The sequence below is a fragment of the Carassius carassius genome, chromosome 12 (genome assembly GCF_963082965.1).
Source record: "Carassius carassius chromosome 12, fCarCar2.1, whole genome shotgun sequence".
NCBI classification, from domain to species: Eukaryota; Metazoa; Chordata; class Actinopteri; order Cypriniformes; family Cyprinidae; genus Carassius; species Carassius carassius.
In genome coordinates this window covers 2,572,438-2,592,371 of record NC_081766.1, presented here as the reverse complement: position 1 = coordinate 2,592,371, position 19,934 = coordinate 2,572,438, and the positions used below count along the sequence as shown (strand labels likewise).

At 36.6% G+C, this 19,934-nt stretch overlaps 1 protein-coding gene across 2 annotated transcripts in view; it reads right to left on the bottom strand.

The window, feature by feature from the left end:
* Nucleotides 1-874: 874 nt before the first annotated feature.
* LOC132154460 (ankyrin repeat domain-containing protein 12-like) overlaps nt 875-19,934 on the bottom strand; it is a 50,423-nt gene continuing 31,363 nt past the window's right edge. Inside the window, exons 2-13 of one of the 2 annotated variants that reach the window (XM_059563023.1) lie at nt 16,057-16,170; nt 15,804-15,954; nt 13,789-13,860; nt 13,135-13,281; nt 11,768-11,971; nt 10,550-10,692; nt 9,741-9,888; nt 4,399-8,942; nt 4,224-4,322; nt 3,438-3,581; nt 3,164-3,259; nt 875-2,252 (exon numbers count right to left, since the gene is read on the bottom strand). In XM_059563023.1, coding sequence (XP_059419006.1) covers nt 2,067-2,252; nt 3,164-3,259; nt 3,438-3,581; nt 4,224-4,322; nt 4,399-8,942; nt 9,741-9,888; nt 10,550-10,692; nt 11,768-11,971; nt 13,135-13,281; nt 13,789-13,860; nt 15,804-15,954; nt 16,057-16,116 — 5,994 coding nt within the window. In that variant the 5' untranslated portion in view covers nt 16,117-16,170 and the 3' untranslated portion in view covers nt 875-2,066. The remainder of the gene's footprint in view (nt 2,253-3,163; nt 3,260-3,437; nt 3,582-4,223; nt 4,323-4,398; nt 8,943-9,740; nt 9,889-10,549; nt 10,693-11,767; nt 11,972-13,134; nt 13,282-13,788; nt 13,861-15,803; nt 15,955-16,056; nt 16,171-19,934) is intronic. The other variant, XM_059563024.1, reaches the window with a different exon arrangement.

Below are 19,934 nucleotides of genomic sequence, written 5' to 3'. Positions count from 1 at the left end.
TTTCCCAGCGCTGGTGGGTTTCAGCCAATCACAGTCGCAGATTTACGTATCGCTGCCCAATGAACTCTGATCTCAGCAGGAAGAGGCGCGCAGATTACTCATTTGCTAATAGTTGTCTCCTTATGATAAACTGTAAGGATTTTTTTCTCAATATGTAAGTCGTTTTGAATAAAAGGACCTGCCAAATTATTAAAGGTTTCATAACGGCTCAACAAAAGCACATGCATCATAGTTGTTAAAAATGTGTACTGCTAACTGAAAGTTTGGTGGGTCAATCACTATTAACTATCCAATATATTATTATTATTTATAAGTAATAAAATTATAATTTAAATGACAAGAATTATAAAAAAAGTTTTATTATTCGCTTAAATAAGAATTCGTATTATTATATATTAATATATGCATATAAATTATAGCTCCAAAACAATGCAATATTCATACACTCAAACAGATAAAGATTAAACTAAATTATCTTTTTAGGATAGTTTTGATGTTGATTAATTTAATTTAATAATTTAATTGAAGTTCAATCCGTCCACTCTGCCATCTGCTGGACACACACACAAACACACACACACGCACGCACACCCACACACACAAATAATGAAAAATAATAATTCAGTTTTATATGCATGCATAAACATCCGTACTCAAAAAGTTAGATATAAATGTGTCCAAAAAGTCTGGATTTTGAAACATTTTAATTGAGAATTTCGCTTTGAGCATTTATGCAAAGTAACATTAATATTCACTTGTAAATTCCATGACTTTTAAGATTTAATAGACTAATATTTCCATGTCCATAATAGTGGGAATGCTGTTTAGATATTTAAATAAACTAAGACATTTTTAAAGAAAAGGCAAAACAGACTTCACAACCAATAAAATTTATTCAATTATATATTACAAATATGTACATCCTCATGTAACAAGTAAATATTAAAATAGACATTTTTAGAACCATTGCTTAAAAGGCATTACGTTGTAAAAAATAGGCTTTGTTGTGATCTCACATTAAAACTGTAAAAGTAAAGGTATTTTTTCCTATCGAGAAACCACAACATTTTTTTAAATGTGCGCGAGACACAAGGGACAACACACAGGAAGTGGATGTTACCAACAGATACAACAATGGCAGAAAAGAACAAGGACCACTTCAGTAAACCTCACCACGGTACAACTTTTCAGAAGAGACGAACTTGCGAAAGCATGCACATTATAGAAATCACAAGTCAAAAAACATCGGATTTGATGAATGTCAAAGGGATAAAAGAGGAATAAAAAAAATAAAATAAAACAAAAAGCATTTCAAAACACATGCTTAAAGAGTTAAGCGAACGCCAACAACAACAACAACAACAAAGAAGAACTTCAATGTAAAAACAACTTTGGTCCATTAAACATTACACAAAAAGTTTACAATCTAAATATTTATTACTTAAAGTTTTCCATCCTCTTTCCTTTTTTACAAGTTAAAAACAATAATTACATGGCTATTTACAAATGCACAATCAGTATGTATAAAATAAGTTAAAAAAATTAGGAGCACAGTCTATACATAATCTATAAACACCCACAGTAGAAACATGTTCGATTGAGATCTCTTTCTCAACAGAGGAGGATAATCTCTCACGCGCTTTCCGATGGTGGTCTTCACCCTCCGGAGGCTGGGTTTTCCGTTGCTCCTCTGTCGATCAGAGGTCTACCGTTCTGGATGGTAGACCTCAGGGTTAAGTGCATTTTAGATTAGGCCTGCAGTCTGTCAGAGCCAATCTGGCGCTCACATGGTGAAGTGCGTTTGGACCGGAAACCAGAACTAGAACAGCGAACACAGACTGAACCAATGATGACAGCTAGCCTGGAAGTGCAGCACTCGTTTGTGTTGTTTTTCTCTGTTTTACTTCTTTTATTAGAAAGTGTCCGGTCAATGACGTGCACCATGACACACAAACACACAAGCACACACCTCCAAATCAAGTGCTTTGTGTGTTTTCGCCCTACGTTCACGTCTCGTCATGATCTGACAGCTATTAAAATCGTCATCTCTGTATCTCAATGGTGTTTCATATCGGCGTCAGGTCAAAGTCATCGTTGACCTCTACGAGGGGGATGTAGAATTCGGAAATCTCAAAAATGCTGGTAGATTTGTTAGTGGCGGGATCTAATTCCTGCAGCTTCAGCTGCCACTCGAGACGCTGAACGGCGTTTAGCGCTGCTGCTTCATGCTGCTGACGCATCAAGAGACACGTCTGCGGGAAAACAGAGATTCAAATCAGTCATACAGAGACAGAACTTCACTTAAGTCACACTTGCGTAAGAACATCATTGCATTAGACAACAAAACATCAAAGTGGCATGCGAGCTCAATATATTACAGTAGGTATCTTTATTTAAAATAAAATTAAATTTTGAAAAAACAGCATCTTAAAAGGGTCTTAAGTATTAATTTACCCTTCCACAAATCAAGGCCTAATGTGTTCTTAAATAGGTGCAGGAAGTCTAAAATTTGTTTTGCTTTTTAATACAAATATATAAACATCCTTAAATCAAGATACATTTACTTGAGATGCAGGCTGAACATATGAAGTCTTGTCTTCTGAGAAACTGAGCAAAATTAAGTGCATTTATGCTTAAAGCAAGCACAAACATCTGTCAATGGGGGAAACTTAAAATTTTCCCTTTATATTAAGTTTATTTTTCTGAGACATTTGTTCTTGCTTTAATCATAAACTCACTTCCTTTTTATCATTTTTATTTTATGTCATTTTGCTTATCAATACAATGTATATTGATTTAAGAATATTTATACAAAAGGACTGAGGAAGAACAACACTTTTTTTGCAGTTGTTTCTATATTCCAGAGGTTAGGAGTTAGCAATTCAAGTTTAAGCAATTTTTTGCATATTTATTTACATTGCAAGACATTTACATTTAGAGACCACATTCCATTCCATTTATTACATTTTCTTTACTTCATCTTAAAAAGGACACAATTTCATCTTCATAAAACCAGCAGAAACCCTGATCTGTTGCTATAACTTTATTGTGTTTAAGTGTGGCTAATGTGTCCAAATACTTTTTGGGGCCGATGTACCATGACATTTCTACAGATGCTAGTTGCTTGATGCATTCCATTTTCTATATTTATTTCCTTTTGTACCTTCAACTTGTCAAACTTGTCGTCTACATCCTGAAGCCAAGACATAAACTGCCTTGCATTGAACCGATCTCTGACAGAGGTCTTCCCATCATCACCCTGAAATGTAAAAAAGACATTAATAAACATTAACCATATGTTGCAAAGCTGATTTTCTGAGGTATTAAAGAACGTTCCAGAATGAAAACAAGCTAAGCTCCATTGACTTGATGTTGACTGGAGAAAATAATTTATATTCATTAATTTCAAATAATGTCCTAATAATGTGGCCATTTACCTGGACGTCCTGGGGCATGTTGTATACTTCAGCATCCAATAGGACTGTGCAGGCACTGAATGGAAGCGTCTGATTGGCTAGTGTTCTTGCAGCACGGTAATGAACTCTCAAAACCTCCTGCTCATTGGATACAATCAGCTTTTCCTGGAAGAGCAAAACACCTCAGTCATTTTAAGTAATCTTTATTGCAACCAAAATGCAGAAAGCTAAAGCTAAAAAAACAAATAAATAACATAAAACCAAATAATATTTCTCTGTTTCTGCATATGAATGTAGATGCTTTTAAAAATAATTATAGAATTAAGCAGGCTCAAAAATTGACACTTTTGTAACATTATACTTATATATATCAGCGCGAGCACTTTTTTAAACATTATACTCGTATATAATTTACGTTACCATTTAGAAACTACATATCTGTAAAAGATTCCCAAATCTAAATATTATGAAAAATATAATAACATGTAAAATGATTATAATTATTATCAACATTATTTAATTCTTTCATTTTTTATATTATTTAAAAATAAAATTATAATTAAACTGCATTTATTTAAAATGTATTAATTTTTTATTTTATTTAGCATGGTAATTTATTATCATTATAACATTTAGCTTTTTTTGTTTAAAAAAATAGTCGTTTATTTATTATTTACACATTTTCTCTCAAAAACCCCGGCAGTTCTATCATGAACCCCTAGGGGTCCATTGCCCGTCAGTTCAAGAAAACCCTTGTCTAGAGATTGATGATCAATAAATACAGTACACATTCTCGGTTTTATTTACCCTTTCGATGCTGTGCTGCAGTCTTAGTTTCATCCGCACCACCTCTTGCTGTTTGAACATCTCCTTCAGTGGTTCAGGTAGTGAGGGAGGTGGCGTGATCTACAAAAACATAGACTTCAGATTTTAGCATTTTAATTTGAGTTGCAATCAATACTTTCACAGAATGCAAGCTTACCATTGGGATGCAGAGCTTGCTGAGAGGGTTTCCATCCAGCAGATAGGACCCATTAAATGTCACATACTCATCGTAGTACTGAGGAGCTTGAGGAATGACACTACAAAGTACTTTCCTCTTCTCCTCGATCTTCTTGCGAATGTGTAAGTATTCATAATATGGGTTTGCTCTCTCTGTCTGGTATGGCTGGATCTCTTCAAGCTTAAGCGCATCTACAATTGAAGCTAAAGACTGCTGCGTCTTTTCTTTGACCTGCTGAGCCATAAGGTTCACTTGGCCCGTTGGAGAAACCCTAGGCATCTTTCTTTTCCTTGGATGGGTCACCTGAATGTCAGCTTCTTCTTCAAGGAGTCGGACTTTGGCTCTGGCCCCAGATGAATCGGAATCTCTCTCCACGAACGATATCGGGGAGGAACTTCCTGAGGTCGCACTACTGGGAGGATCTGCCTGATGATCAGGCTGGACAGCAGCACTGCTTTGACCCTGTTCTACACTAGCCTGAAGGTCTGATTTCATAGGCTTTTCCTCAACAGCAAGCTGGTCTGATGTGTCTACATCAGCTTCACTTTCAGATAGAGCTTGGGTTGATTCACCTTCTTCTAAGGATAACACCTTACCCCCATCCGTTTCTGTGATTCGGTTCTTGTCTGAAACATCTTCAGATACCTCCATGGGCTCCTCAGGGATTGTTTCTGGACTGCTGCAGAGAGACATGTTTATTTCTGAAGCTTTATAAAGGCCTTGCTCATGTTTCTCCGGTTGAGCATCAACTTTAACTAATGACTCACTGGAGAACCTTGAGGTACTTTCATCTTGCACTCTTACATCACCCTTTTCTATATCCTCATGGACACTGGTTGTTCTCTGCAGTGGTTTAGTAGTTTCTTCAGAGCTGGATATACTTGAACCAATAGATGTACTAGGAGTGCAATCTGTTTTGCTGATGCTTTCCCCACTCTTGTCCACTTTGTTCTCAAAAACAACCAAGGTTTTTTCTCTTTGCTCTGGCCTCAAATCAGAGTCTGCTGTCAATGTCTGTTCGCTACTGGTAAAAGCGCCAGTTTCCCATTGCTGGCTACTAGAACAGACAGGTGCACAGTTGTCAGAAGAATTTTGTGTGTGAGAAGACTGAAATGATGCAACTTCTGATGAAACACCTAGTGACGACTCCTTGTTTGATGCCTCCATCATTCCGGCACAAGCGATGTCAAGCTGACCAAGACTTGCATGCTCTACTTGACTACTAGTTTTGCAAGAACTGCTCTGCTCTTGCAAAGTGGTCTGAAACACATTGTTAGCCTGTGTGAGGTTACCTAGGTTTTTAGCACTAGACTCTTGCAAGTGTGTTGAAGGTTGAACTTGACAACCGGGAGTAATGCCTTCACCTTCATTGCTAGTCACATTTTCACTTTCTGGAAGAGCACTAGTAAGACTTTGACTGCTCTGAGTCTCCTGAACAGGGGGCACGCTAATCTCAGTTTCATGAACCGCAGTTTGTTCACTGTTTGGCTGTGGTGCAGTAATGATTATCTGAGACTCTTCGGTCAGTCTAGTTTCAGCTGGTTGCACCTTGGCTTCTTCATCCAGAATAGCCCTTAAGCATGGGGATGCATGTCTGCTTGATAGTGGTGTTCGATTGCAGAGAGCCGCTTCGGGAAGACTGCTGGTATCTTTATCTTGAACAGTAGGTGATCTGGAGGACTGTACAATGAAGGAAGACTGCAGGAAAGGAGGCTGAGGTTCTGAAGGTTCCATATTCATGTCAGAATCAAATTCAGTTGGTCTAGGTGTCAGTGTGGTTGCATGACAGGAATCTTCTGAACTTGCCACAGAGATCATGGATACTGATCTTGACATAAGACCAGATTTTTCACTCTCTGGTCTTGGAGACCGATTGAGATTGTTTTCTATGACGGGTCCATTCTTCCCGAAGGATTTCACATCTAGCGAGAGTGTTCTTCCACTGGAGGCATCTTTTAAGGGGCGCTGCCCATCTGGTGCTTCTGAGCTCTTTGACCGAGTTAGTTCCTTGGTTAGACAAGGATCACCAGACGAAGAGGTCGTTTTATTTTTTTCCTTGTTTTTTTGTTTCCCAGGGTCAATTCCTGGACGCTGCTTCAGTCGCTCACGTTCCTTCTGCTTTATTTTCTCTAAGTGCTTCCTGTGCCACTGTTCAATTTCCTGGTCCTTGAGACTGAGCATGCGCTCAAAGCTGGTCTTCATGAGGTCGTCGTTCACCAACCTCTTTTCTTTGGGTCTAGTATCCTTTAGAGTAGGGGCTACCTTTGTTTTGGAGTCCACTTCACTTAGTTTCGGCTTGCTAATTTTGGCATCCCTGTTCAGCTGGGATCGATCTTTGTCCTTTTCCTTGTGTCGGTCCCGCTCACGGTCTCGATGCCTTTCAGACTCCCGGTCCCTCTCTCTTCTATCTCTGTCTTTCTCTAGAGGCTTGGTTGCCTCTTCTTTTGATTTAGATGAAACAACCTTGTTGTTCTCACAAACATAGCCTTTCTTCTCTTCCAATAACAACTTTAGACTGGAGTTGGATGAGGAAGAGAGGGTGGTCTCTTTTGATTTCTCCTTTTTCCTCTTGTCAGAATCTTTGTCCCGTTCTTTTTCTTTACTGCGGTCAGTGGTTTTCTCAGTGACTTTGCCTTTCTTTTCAGAACTTGTTTTATCTTTGTCTCTGTGGTCACCAGAAGAGTGCTCTTTCTCAGCTCTTTTATCAAGCTTGTCCTTATTCTTCTTGCTCTCTTCTTGCTTTTTCATTAGAGACATTGCTTTGAGCTTCTCAGCCTCTTTATGGCTCTTATCATTGGATGAATGTGAAATATTTGTCAATTTTTCCTTTTCTTTCCACCGATCCGTAGAGAGGTGAGATTCAGGCTTATCAGCTAAATGCTCAGATTTTACTTTCTTATCTTTATCTACATGTTTCTTATCAGGCTTTTCAGACTCCCGATCCTTTGTTGGAGATTGCTTATCATTTTTCTCTCGAGAGTTCTTCTCTGGAGACTCCAGTTGATCTTGGTCAGCTGAATTGCCAGTGACCGGTTTATCATCTACTTCTTCTTTCACTCCTGAACTATGCAGTGAGCTGTCAGGAATTCGGCCAGAGCCAAAACCCTCATCAACTTCATCTCCTTTTCCGTCCTTTCCCCGCTCCTCTTTAAGGGGCACATCTTTTTTCTCTTTTTTAATGGACTTCTCCTTTTCTCTCTCCTCTTTTGGCCTTCTGTCCTTCATGCTGCTACTGCTTGAATGTTTGTCTTTTGACACCCCTCTTTCCTCTTTAACAGGCGATGAGTCTGAGGATTTCGGAGGAGATCCACCAGCAGGCATCTCACATTTGCCTGTGAGTTCTTCATTTTCATCACTTTTGAAGAAGTTCTCTTTCCAGAACTCTCGATCAAACTCCATGTTCCTATGTCCATCCTTGCGTGGCTCTTTTTGACGATGGCGATTCCTCTCGGCCTCATACTCTTTCCTATACTTTTCCTTCTCCTTGTGTTTCAGCTTGTGCTTTTTCACAACTTTCCCATCTTTGTCAGTCTTCCTGAAGACAGCCTCAGAACTGTCCATACTGTTGCTTAGACTACTGTCTTTGAAAGGACTGCAACTGCCGTCATCTCCATCCAAGTTAAGCTCTTTGTGGTGATGTTTGCTCTTTTCCTTGTGCTTGCAGCTCTTACTACTAGAACCTTCTGTGCAGAAGTCAGACTCTGTGTAGTGGTTGTATTTGACGCCTTCCCCTGGACAGGATCCATCAGCTATAGAAACACAAGTCTTAGCGTTTTCCTGTTTAAGTGGAGTTGTCTGCTTTTCAGTTTGGCTGTGGTTCAGCTTTGGGGACTTGACTACAGACAGGTGAAAGAGGTGGACCGATGTGTCATCCTTTGTACTGAATGACATTTTGAAAGAGTCCTCTTCCCTGACGCTCTTGTCAGAATTGTCAGACACAGTTGCCGAGGAAAACAGAAGGGACTTGCTGTTCTCTTTCCATTCTTCTCGGACTTCCTGGTTCTCCTTGTTTTTGCTTTGGCTCTTGTTTTTTTTCTTCTGTTTACCTTTTTCTTTCTGTTCCACTGGCGTCGAATTCAAGCTTTCTTTCTTCGATCTACCATCCGTTTTGTGACCATCCACACTGACCAACCTGGTGGGCGAGGTCCTTCTTTCTGTCTGCACCTCTGCTTCATCGCTCGAACTGTCTGAACTGCAGTAGATGCGAGATGCCTTTGTTTTTTTCGACTTGCACATCGGCGTCGACTGGTCACTTTTGGTGCCTTGTTTGGAAGCATAGTGGTTCCTTTCCTTCTCCTCCTTCTCCTTTTGCCGAAGCTCTCGCCGTAGGATGTGTCGGTCATTAAGTGCCTTACTGAGGTCCTCCTCCTCTTCCTCATCCTTAAACTCGTATTCATCCAGCCCTGACATGGATGATGAGGCCTTCACTGTAGTAGATTTACTGTCAGAGTCTTTTTCAGCATCAGAGTACTCCATGTTCTCGTCTACACTGGATGGATTTACTGAAGGTGGGTCCTCTGATTCTGTGGCATACAAAATAATAGAAAAAAGGGGATTAATAATACGCTATGATATCAAATTTTAACTAATTTAAAGATGGGGTTGCATAGAGATTAATGCATGTGGCACATAATCAGAACTAGTACCTACTATTCCAAAGGCTCAACTAACATTTTTTCATCTATTAAATTCCTTTATAAAGTGAAAGATATCACATTATTGTGTGAGGTAATTAACAGCATGCAAAAGAAAGTTACTTGAGATTTGACTTGGACTCAGTTCTTTAAGTCTACAAAGAGAAAAAGTATGTAAATATTACAACGTTTTGATAAATGTTGTGACTTTTAAAGTCAGACACCGAGACAAATTTCCTATTGAGTGAGCATTTACAGAAATATAAAAACTTTACCTTTAAATGCAAGTTAAACTTCATAAACATTCTTTAAAAAAAAATATAAGAAATTAAAACACTAGAGCATGGCACCAGCAAGAGCAAGGTCATGGGTTTGATTCCCAAGGAATTATGAGCTGAAAATATTTTTTAATTGCTTGAATGCAATGCAAGTTGCTTTGGATAAAAGCATCTCCAAAATACATATAAAAAAATGTTTATGTAAAACCTACACAGAATGCAGAAAACTAATAAGAAAATGGATTTGACTTGACTTGGACTCTGCATGAGAGATTAATCAGCATGTCTGACAACATGCTGTAAATGTTAACGGAGCTTGTATTTAACACCAAAAAAAGAGAGAGAAATGTGTAAAAAGAAATGCCAGTACCAATAGCTCTGGCAAATCTCCTGCCAACTGTCTCCATACCTGAAAAGCTCTCTTCTGCTTCAGAGAGTGGGATCTCTCCCTTGAGTAAGTGCTCAAGCTCCTGAGAGTCAGCAACATCAACTGGTCTCTCTCCTCTCTTGTTGGCCTGGAAGGCATTGCCTCCATGACGCAAAAGCAGCTTCACAATCTATGAAGGTTTGGCGAAACATGAAAGAAACAATGTACAAACGTGAGTCAGTTTATCTGAAAGATTTTACAATTACCACAGGTTCTTGCAATGGATATTTGGCTACTTTGAAAGTATCGTCACCAGTCAATAAATGTGTTCACTGCCGTTTAAAAATAAAACTGTACTCTAAAATACAATTAAATTCAAGTTTATTTGTATAGCACTTTTGCAAAGCAACTTTACAGAAAATTATGTTTCTACAATATTTAGTAGTAGCTTATCAGTGGTGACTGTCAGTTTATGCATATGGCAGAAAAGATCGGAAAAAATAAATTAAAGATTCTCAGTGATGCCTAATGAAAATAATGAAAATAAAATATTTTTGTTATTACGCAAGTTAAGTGTGCATTAAATTTGTTGCCATTAAATTAGTTTGGACACTCTAATAACTACATACATGCATGCTCAACCAACTTAACGAGTTGCATTCTGGGATGCTTTTTAAACAGTATCAAAGGCGCTGACATGTATGTTAGACACTTGTTTCCTTTAATATCTGCTCCAACTCAAATTTACTTAAATTTAAAAAAAATTCACTCAAACATCAGTATCATCTCTTAAAAAATACATATAGATCAAACACTAGCTATAAATGTCATAATTTAAAGTAAAAACTCACATCTTTGTGTCCGCTGCTGGAGGCGTCATGAAGCGGAGTGTCATCGTCCAATCCCTGCGTGTTCACTTCCGCTCCTGCACCAATCAGAACCTTCGCCACATCATAGTAACCAAGGTTACAAGCTTCATGGAGAGGCGTCCAACCTGAAGAACAGAACAAACCAACATGAGCGCAAGAGATCCTACATCTGGAAGGAAAACTGGAAACGGTTTAACCCAATTTAAGCAAATTTCTAAGGTTTCTAAATCATCTACATGATCTTTGTTGTTGCACACAATCTCCTCCATGCCTTCTAACACTTGACTGAAAGTTTACACTTTTTTTTTTTTTTTTAGCAAATAATAGGCCTTTTAGTATAATTATACAAAACCTTCAGCATGTGATTCACGGGTCCTTTTGCTGTGAAACTGATGTTATAAAGTTAACGTAAAAATATTATATTGTTAATTATATATTTTAAGATTAGCACATGCTGGAAGAAACTTATATTTACTTGATTATAATTATTTTTGGAAACATCCTTATTTTGTTCTGAATCTCTCAATCATCACTGTATTGCATAGCATATGTTTTGAAACTACAGAGCTTTTATCAAAAAACTAATCATTGAAATTTCATCTTACTAAGATATGTTATTGGGAGATATCTGTGACAAGTGATATTTATATCCATTTTATTAAATCAGCTCCGTATTGTCACTATATCATACTATATGAGCCATAAAAGACTGATGTATCAAATATGATATTCAAAAAACATGCAAAAAAACTTTAGGATTTCTGTCTCTGTTTTGTCTAAATGTTCAGTGAACTACTTTCTGACTATTACTTTATATTTCAGGCTTTACCGTGTTAAAACTTGCTTTTAATAAACATGCAAGTTAATAATGGTGAAACCACCATTTACACTCAAAATTGACCATGTTAATTGCATCTGGCAAAACACCTTATAACTAAAGTTACTCTTACTAGAAATCAAGTGTGGTAACTTATTAGCCACCATCCTCTTTAAATATTTAACTTCAAATATTAATTCATGGTTTTACAGTAGCAACAATACCAGCTGTGACTATTATATTTTATAACGGTTCAAAGCAATCAAATTATAAAAGATTTTTATTTTTATAGATATTTTATTGCATAAAACATGAAAGTAAACTACAGACAGTTTGTTGACGGGTGATGTGATCCTGTAAATGTGCATAAAACACAGTCTCACCTGCAAAATCTTTGACGTTTACATCTGCTCCAAGCTCAATGAGTTCCTTCACCTGCTTGACGTCTCCTCTTATGGCGGCCATATGCAGAGGTGTCTCTCCTCTCTCATTTCGTTTGTTCACTTTGTCCTTCTGTCGTGAGGACGAGCTGCTAGCGATCTTCTTCTGCACTGCCGGAGATTGAGAGGGGTGGCTCGGTGTGGTATCTGAGATTACAAACCGATTCACCAGAATGTCAAGGTCATACGGTTTATCTCAACTGTCGATCTGACCTGAATATACTACAAAACGAAAAAAGTGAACGCTCCGATAACAAACAGGTCACATCGTAGCTGATTATAAATAAACTAGAGAGAATGCTATTATAATTAACTAAGACCACTAATTAAAACGAATTGAAATAATGCTGAAATTAAATAAAACACAAATATTAGATTCAAATTGCTTAACCTTGAAAACTTTAATGAAAATGAGAAATGTTGTTTTGGCAACTAACGTAAACAAAAACTTAACACCAAAATTAATTAAAAAAAACGAATCAAAATAGAAATATAAAAAACTCATTAAAAATGACAAAAGGCATGAAAAATGTAGAAAAAGCTGGGATGAAAAAATATAGAAATATCAGATGAAAACTTAAAAATGAAATAAAAAATTAAACATAAAAAAATTAATCAAAGTAAAGATAAATACAAATTCAAAAACAGAAATGTATAAGAATGAGAAAAGTATTAAAACCTATTAAAAATTATTTTCATTAATTGAAATTAAATTAAAATTAAATTAAATTTATGCCTTTATGAAATGTATTGAAATTTATGAAATAAATGAAATAAAGCGGAAATAAAATAAAATAAAAAATATGAAAATTAAAATGAAAATTAGAAATGCCACCTTGGCAGCTAATTAAAACAAAATTAGTTGAAGTACAAAAATTACTAAAACTGACAAACAAACTAAAACAGTAATAATAAAAAAACATATTAAAAAACGGAAAATTATAAAAACAAAATTATTAAATTATACTAAAATTTTAATTAAAACATTTTAAATATACATTTTACAGAAAAAAAAGGCTAATTTAAAATAATAATGCTTAATATAACAGTATATAAATAATACTGAATCAACATTGTTGAAGGAATGACGCAAAATAATAATAAATACTGAAAACTTGTATACACTCAATTATATCTGAACAAATATTGGCTTTTAAACATGAAGAAATAAAATTAAAGAGATACAGATGATCTACAAAAGAAAACCAGTGACAACTTTTACTTCAGTGTAAAACCACCTGATTTTATGTCAGAAAAACAGAGCAGGTGAAAAAAAAAAAGCAGCAGCATTTGGTGTTCATCGTTTCTACCTGGACTGTTGTCTCTCGCCGTCATCTGCATGACCAGTGCCATCTGCTTTCGTTCTGATAAAGGGTAGCCGAATAAAATGTTCACAGGGGTCGACTTCTTAGCCCCTGACTCCTTCTTAACTTTCTTCTTCTCCGGACCATCTTTGTCTGCAGCGGAAAAGCAAAATGATGAACAGCGCATGAGCACAGCTCTCCTCTTGCATTCATGCATCCCATTTCCCGAAAACGTAGGAAAAAACAGAAACTCTCATTCCTGGCAGACACATGCATTACCCATCTATCGCTGTTTCCCAGGAGTCTTTGCGCGCTACTGAAATGCATGCGATTAAAACATATGCAGCGGATAAACCAAGAAAGTGTCAGTATGTGTGCTACCTTGAAACGAATCGACGGAGAGCGAGATGCACGAGACATCAAATCCCTGCAGAAAAATTATGTAATCAAAAGTCGACGGTCTCTCTGAGAGTGATGCAAAAAGGCTAGAAGACAGATAAAGTCATGCGGTAGCGGTTAGTGTATCCTAACGGGAATTATATTTGTTTTAGCCAGTGCTCTGATACGGACGGAGGCTCAGGTGGAGACAGATGAACAAATGAACCCGTGATGCGTCTCGGACTGCTTGCGGCCACTGGCGACTTGAGCAGAGGCAGTTACCTGCATATATCCTGCAGGGAGGAAGTAATCTCTCTCCCCACGCATCGCTTGACTGTCCGTGGTCAGAGTCATCTATAGTGCAAAAGCAGAGAGGTGGGAGGAGGGGGGAAGGAAGGGGGTTCAGGGTTCGAGAGGTGGAAGGGAAAAGGGGTGGACGGGAGAGCAGAGCACTGATTACACCCACAGGCTCCGCCCCTCACTCAATTGACAAATCACAGCACAGGATTCAAAGACTCCGGGATGAATATTAAGAGCCACAGATGACATCATAAACCTGAATCTATCCAATACCATCAAGACAGTGAGACATAAAAGTCCAAATTATCTCTTTACAACAAACTTCTGAGGAGCTACAATATTTATTTTGTTTAATGTTGTTAATGTTATATAACTAACTAAAACTATTACGGTTACTGAAATAAATTACATATTATTAGAACAATATATAAATAATGATAATAATAGAAAAAAAAACTTCGAAACTTGTTTCCTTGGCTGCTAACTGAAATAAGTTTAAGTTGCAGGACTACACACACAAAAAAAAAAACAACGGAAATTAAAATAAAGCTATATAGAAATATTTATAAAAAGCAAAAGCACACAAAATTACGTAATTATGTTGGAAATATGTAGAATAAAAGATCACTTAAAATATAGTATATGATAGTAAAAAATAATACAAAAATAGTAACTTTTTTAGGGTAGGCTGTATAACAAAAATGTTATATATTTTGAGATGTTTTCATATAAAATCACAATTATAGTTATTTTAAACAATGTGTTTAAATATTTGTTGCAATGCCTATTTTTGTATAATCCAGTCAATTAAATATTTTACAAATTAAAAGTACTCCATCAAATTATATTTTTTTTGCAAAGCAAAAATTCAGATTGTTCAAACAAATCTGACAAAAATATCACATTATAAAAACACAGGAGCCAAAAAAAAAATGTTTTACATTTAATTAAAAACAAATTCTGAATGACATTTCTAAATTCTGAAATGTCCTGCTTGTAATTTTGCATTAAACTTTCTTTGTTGTTTTTACATGTAAATAGTGCACTATATATATATATATATATATATATATATATATATACTGTTTATAATGCTGGATATATATATATATATATATATATATATCCAGCATTATAAACAGTTAAATATTGCTTGACACAGTTAAATTATCGCTCAGTGTAAAGCATCATATCACCAGCCCTATTATATTATATGTAGTAGTTTTAATATTCTAAGCTGCCTATTCTTATATTCTTATTCGACTTAGCATAGCAATATTCATAGTAATATTTTCTTATATAAATCAACAGTAGATATTTTAGTAGACCGTAGTAAAATTTAGAGCTGGACAATCATAAAATATAACATACGGTGATTATTTCAATTTATAAGAATAAGCAGCCTATATTATAGTTTAAAGTTAAAGATATTAATATTATAAGGTGAGTCTGAGAGTCTTATGTTTATTTGGTTGCGATTTCACATTTCTTGTTTGTATGAAGGCCAAATACAAATAAAAGGTGAATACTATTTATTTTTATTGTGCTGCTTGAAAAATTAATTTCTCAGAAGTTTGTATGTACAGACATCCGTTGTGGGCATTCCTGGAAGTTTTTGAGGCTTTTATTTAAAACGATCATATCAGAGTAATATAGTATCAACCGAAATGTAAAAATATATTGTAACATATTGTATATTAATTTTGGTCACATCGTTCAGCCCTAATTTTAGTCCAGAGCAGATTTTAGTCTCCATGTGAAATAATGACAATATATTTCTCATTATTTCCTCGTGATCTTCTGCTCTCCTTTTTGAGGCAAAGCTATTGTGTTTTTGAATGAGACCCAAGGCTGGCTTAACAGTTTCATAACACCCTTGTAAAAACCCTCTAGTACAGCTTGTGTGATAAAAACAGGTCTTAAACGTGACCTGCAGAGGGCAGCAGTGAGACACAGACACTAGCTACTAGACCTTTCGGAGTGAATGTTAAACTGACCCGTGTCCGAGTCCCGCTCCTCGTTCTGGGGCGGACTGACGGTGAAGGACAGCTTCCGTTTCATGGAAGACTTTGACTTCCCCTCTTTCCCCAGGATTTCACTCCGATCCAACTTCGGAGTTTTGGCAAACGGAGAGATTTTCTCTTTACTCTGAGAGAAAGAATGAGACAGTATATGATATTAAAAGGAATACTATACTAGCAGCCAGAAGATGTTGCGTGTAACTAAGCCTTGAGGAATGATCCCGCTCACCTTCTTCCCCGCTGTCTTCTCCACCATGGCTCCATCTCGGTCCGATCCCGGTTTGGCCATGGTGCATCATCTGACTAGCTGTGGCAGCTACGGCTCACAGATTTCATCATGGGCCTGAAACACAAGCATTTGAATCATAAGAGAACTTGAAAAACATAAACAATAATGAAACATTTAACTGGAAACCATAAAAATGTCAGGCAAATGTTTGAGTTTTTTTTTAAATAATCAGCATCATATACTGGAAGCAAATTAAATAGACTTAATTATAATCATGTGTGTGTGTGTTTTCAATGCTAAGATTCAAAAGTAGGAAAAATTAGCACTTTTCTTTATTTTCTAATTTATTTGAGGCACATACAATTCCAGATTGGAGCTTTAGCGTGGACACTGGGAAAACAAAGTAAAATAAAATACAGCAAACACTGTTAGTCACCATTAAATACCATGCATAATATTTAGCACATGCTCTATATACATTCAGACTTTGTATACAAGAAAAAATATATATAGGTATAATTTTGTGTTTTCTACTTTATTTGAAGCATGTACGATTACAGATCTGAGCTTTAGTGTGAACACTGGAAGAACAGTATCTATAGAGGTTTAAAACAAATCCAAATAAAATTTAACAAAATATTTTGCACATGATCAATGCTAATGGAACAAGAATCAATGTGTTCCCTTAAGACACTAAAAGTTATAAATCTCAGGAACTAGATGATGAAAAAAATGACAAAAACACACACACGACTTGGCAACATCTTATTCGTGCCACCAGAGAAACTCTTAAGAGAGACTCTAAAGCTACGGGCCAAAAAATACATGACACACTCTGTTTTGCATGTTATTAGTGTGTTGAAGACATATTTGATTGATCAAATGCTCTCATGCTTTATGGCTACTGTAAACCATGTATCTGCATTCATTTTGCATCAACACAATTAAGAGCCAAAACAATAAAGAGTTGTTTACACATCAAAACAAGCTTCACACCACCCAGCAGCCGAACACAAGGCCTTGAGTTTCTGCTTTACATTTTATTCAGCATTTTCTCAGAGCAACAAACAAGAAAATAGGCCATTAGAGAGCGTCTGACGTTGGCAGCCGGGTCTCTTCTGGATGAAAGGCAAATCAGCAGAGACCCACAGACATCAACAATACCTTCCCCGACAGACTCGAGCAGATGACTCAGAGCAGAGGCTCATGGGAAAGAACATTTCCACGACACCTGACACCCAGCGGGACGGAGTAAAAACCAGCTGAGTCACTCCCGCTGAGAAACAGGAGGCGGTGAGGAGAAAAGAGCTGCGCTGTCCGTGCATCATCAGTGTGGGACAAAAGTGTGTTACAACTACACCACAAGATTTCCTGTGCTCGCTGTGCCAGCGTTAAAACCCTGCTGCACAGCCTCTTAAACCCAATAATCCACCCTCTCTGAAGTTTCACTCTCACAAACAAGTTACAACCGGACTATTGAGCTTTAAAAAAAAAAAGAACAAAATTCAAATCACCCTTTTAAACCAACCCATTCAAACCAATGCAAGTTTCAGGACAGAAACATGTTCTCAGAAGTTCATGCCTTTTTGATTTAGCCAATATTAACATTTTAATAATTAAAAATGGTGTTTCGTACCTTACATGCAGACATCCTCTCATCAACATCACAAATGGCATGTTATTGATGCATCAGTGCTGATATTTTAGTCCCTTTTAGACCATTTTATCATTTGAGTTGCATTCTATAGCGACCTGAATCTGATTTAATATAGCATAATTTTTCACATTACTTATATTATAATATTATATTATAAATATAAAAGGTCTTACAGTGCACCCTTAATGACCAAATGATGTCCACTTATTTAGAGGGAAACATTAATTTAAGGATCACCAATATACACATGGGGATGCCACAATTAATAAATATATGGAATAATGAATGCTCTGTGCGACATCCATGGTACACGCTTGTGAATTGTGGATTTTTTGTTTTTGGATGTGTTTTTGCACATTAGATTTCTCTTTAAATCTGCTCTGTTTCTGTGCCTGTGAGTTTACATGCTAAAATGTAGGGCTGGGCACAAATAAAAAAAACGATTTTTCGATTAATAGTTTTTTTTTTTTTTTTTTTTTTTTAATGATGCGATTCGATATCGATTCTCAAAAGCCATCTTTTCTGGTATTTATTTCAGCAAACATTTAAAAGAAGATCTGATTAATGCGAATCTTTTCATTAGTCTTCTCCACTAGATTTGCGCACGGTTACACCAAAAAGCCCGTCACTCATTCAGCGCTCATCATGGCGAAGAAACTGTTGATAAGAACCAAGAACAAAGCAATATGCGTGGTTCGCAATGCTCAGGTAAAATTGTACAGTAATACTTAAAATCTGAGTTAGTATTTGACTTCACGTGTAAAGGCGCCATAATTTCCGCAATTAATGAATGAATGAATGAATGAATGAATGAATGAATGAATGTTTTGTTTATACAATCGCAGATGACGCTCAGTGTTTTCAGCCACTGTCATCTCGTTATGATGATATGAATACACAAATTTCATCCCCAGCTGCTCTAAGAGTCACTTCATTAGCTTCTGCTAGTTTCTTACAGAAGCCCGTCAAAATAAAAGTTGAGTTTACAAAATAACAGCATACTTTAAAATTAGGCGCCAGTGGTTTCATGCACTTGGCCTGGAAGACCGCGAGTTCCCGCCTAGAGCTGGATTGTGCAAACTGCATTCTACGCGGGATTGCTTCTCCAAAGCAATGGAGGTGGAAATGGGCTTCTCCACGCAGTTTGAGCCAGCGGCTCGAAATGATATGGCTCAGGCCAGACACCTCGACATCCTCTACTTCAGGTGAAGGTGGGGGAGAAAAGTCCTTTACTTCAAATGAACGCTCTGTTGCAAAGCTACTAGCGTCACTACAGCCACTCTCCATTTTAGCGACTCTGACAGCAGCTGTCAATCAATCCGTCACTGCGGGTCTCAGGTTCACGCCCCACCCGCTCAGCCCCGCCCTCGGTTCATCCCCTCTATCTCCGCTGTGCTCTGCCCACTTTTCAGCATTTTTCAAATATTGCCAGTGGGTGGAGTCAGGCTCTGACCAGGGGTTTAGTTACCCTTTAAAAGAAGAAACCAATTTGATGCATAATTGACATTTGAGGCTTAATACCATAGAAAAGCACTAAAGGTTTTTCAGTTAGTGTTTTCAGCTTGTTTATTTTCATATAAAAATACGTTGCATCAAACAATGGCATAAACATCATTCAATGTAAATTGTGATAGTCGTAATTAATAATCGCAAATACAATTTCAAAGGAATAATCGACAGTTATGATTGTCAATCATGCAGCCCTAGCTATAGCCGCCTCAGTTCAAGCGGCACATGAACCAGTCATCCAGTCCTCTTTAATACTAATTATAGTATGAAATAAGCACGAATTAACATCAGAAGAAAATTCAGTTCAACTTAATGAAATTTATCATGTCTTAATCAGTGTTTCAACCATGAAAAACATTAATAAAACAGCTTGGAAACCATGTGACATTGTCACATTTATCACAGAAAAGGCCTTCAGTGTCCATAGCTTGAAAGTTAGCTAGATTTTTAATAAATATAAGCACTATTTTTAATATTTATTATTGTACTTTGCTTGTTCTTTAATATTTACTGCATGTTTGAATAAATCCATCATGAAAAATAGTTTTTATTACAGCCACTTTTTTTTACTTAATGTTACTTAATGTACTAAAAACACAAAATGCTGTAAAGACATAACTATATTATTAAAACAGTCTTCTGTGCAATTTGAATGTTTGCATGCAAATCAGTTGTTGAATTTTAATCTTTAATATTATAGTAATATGTCATT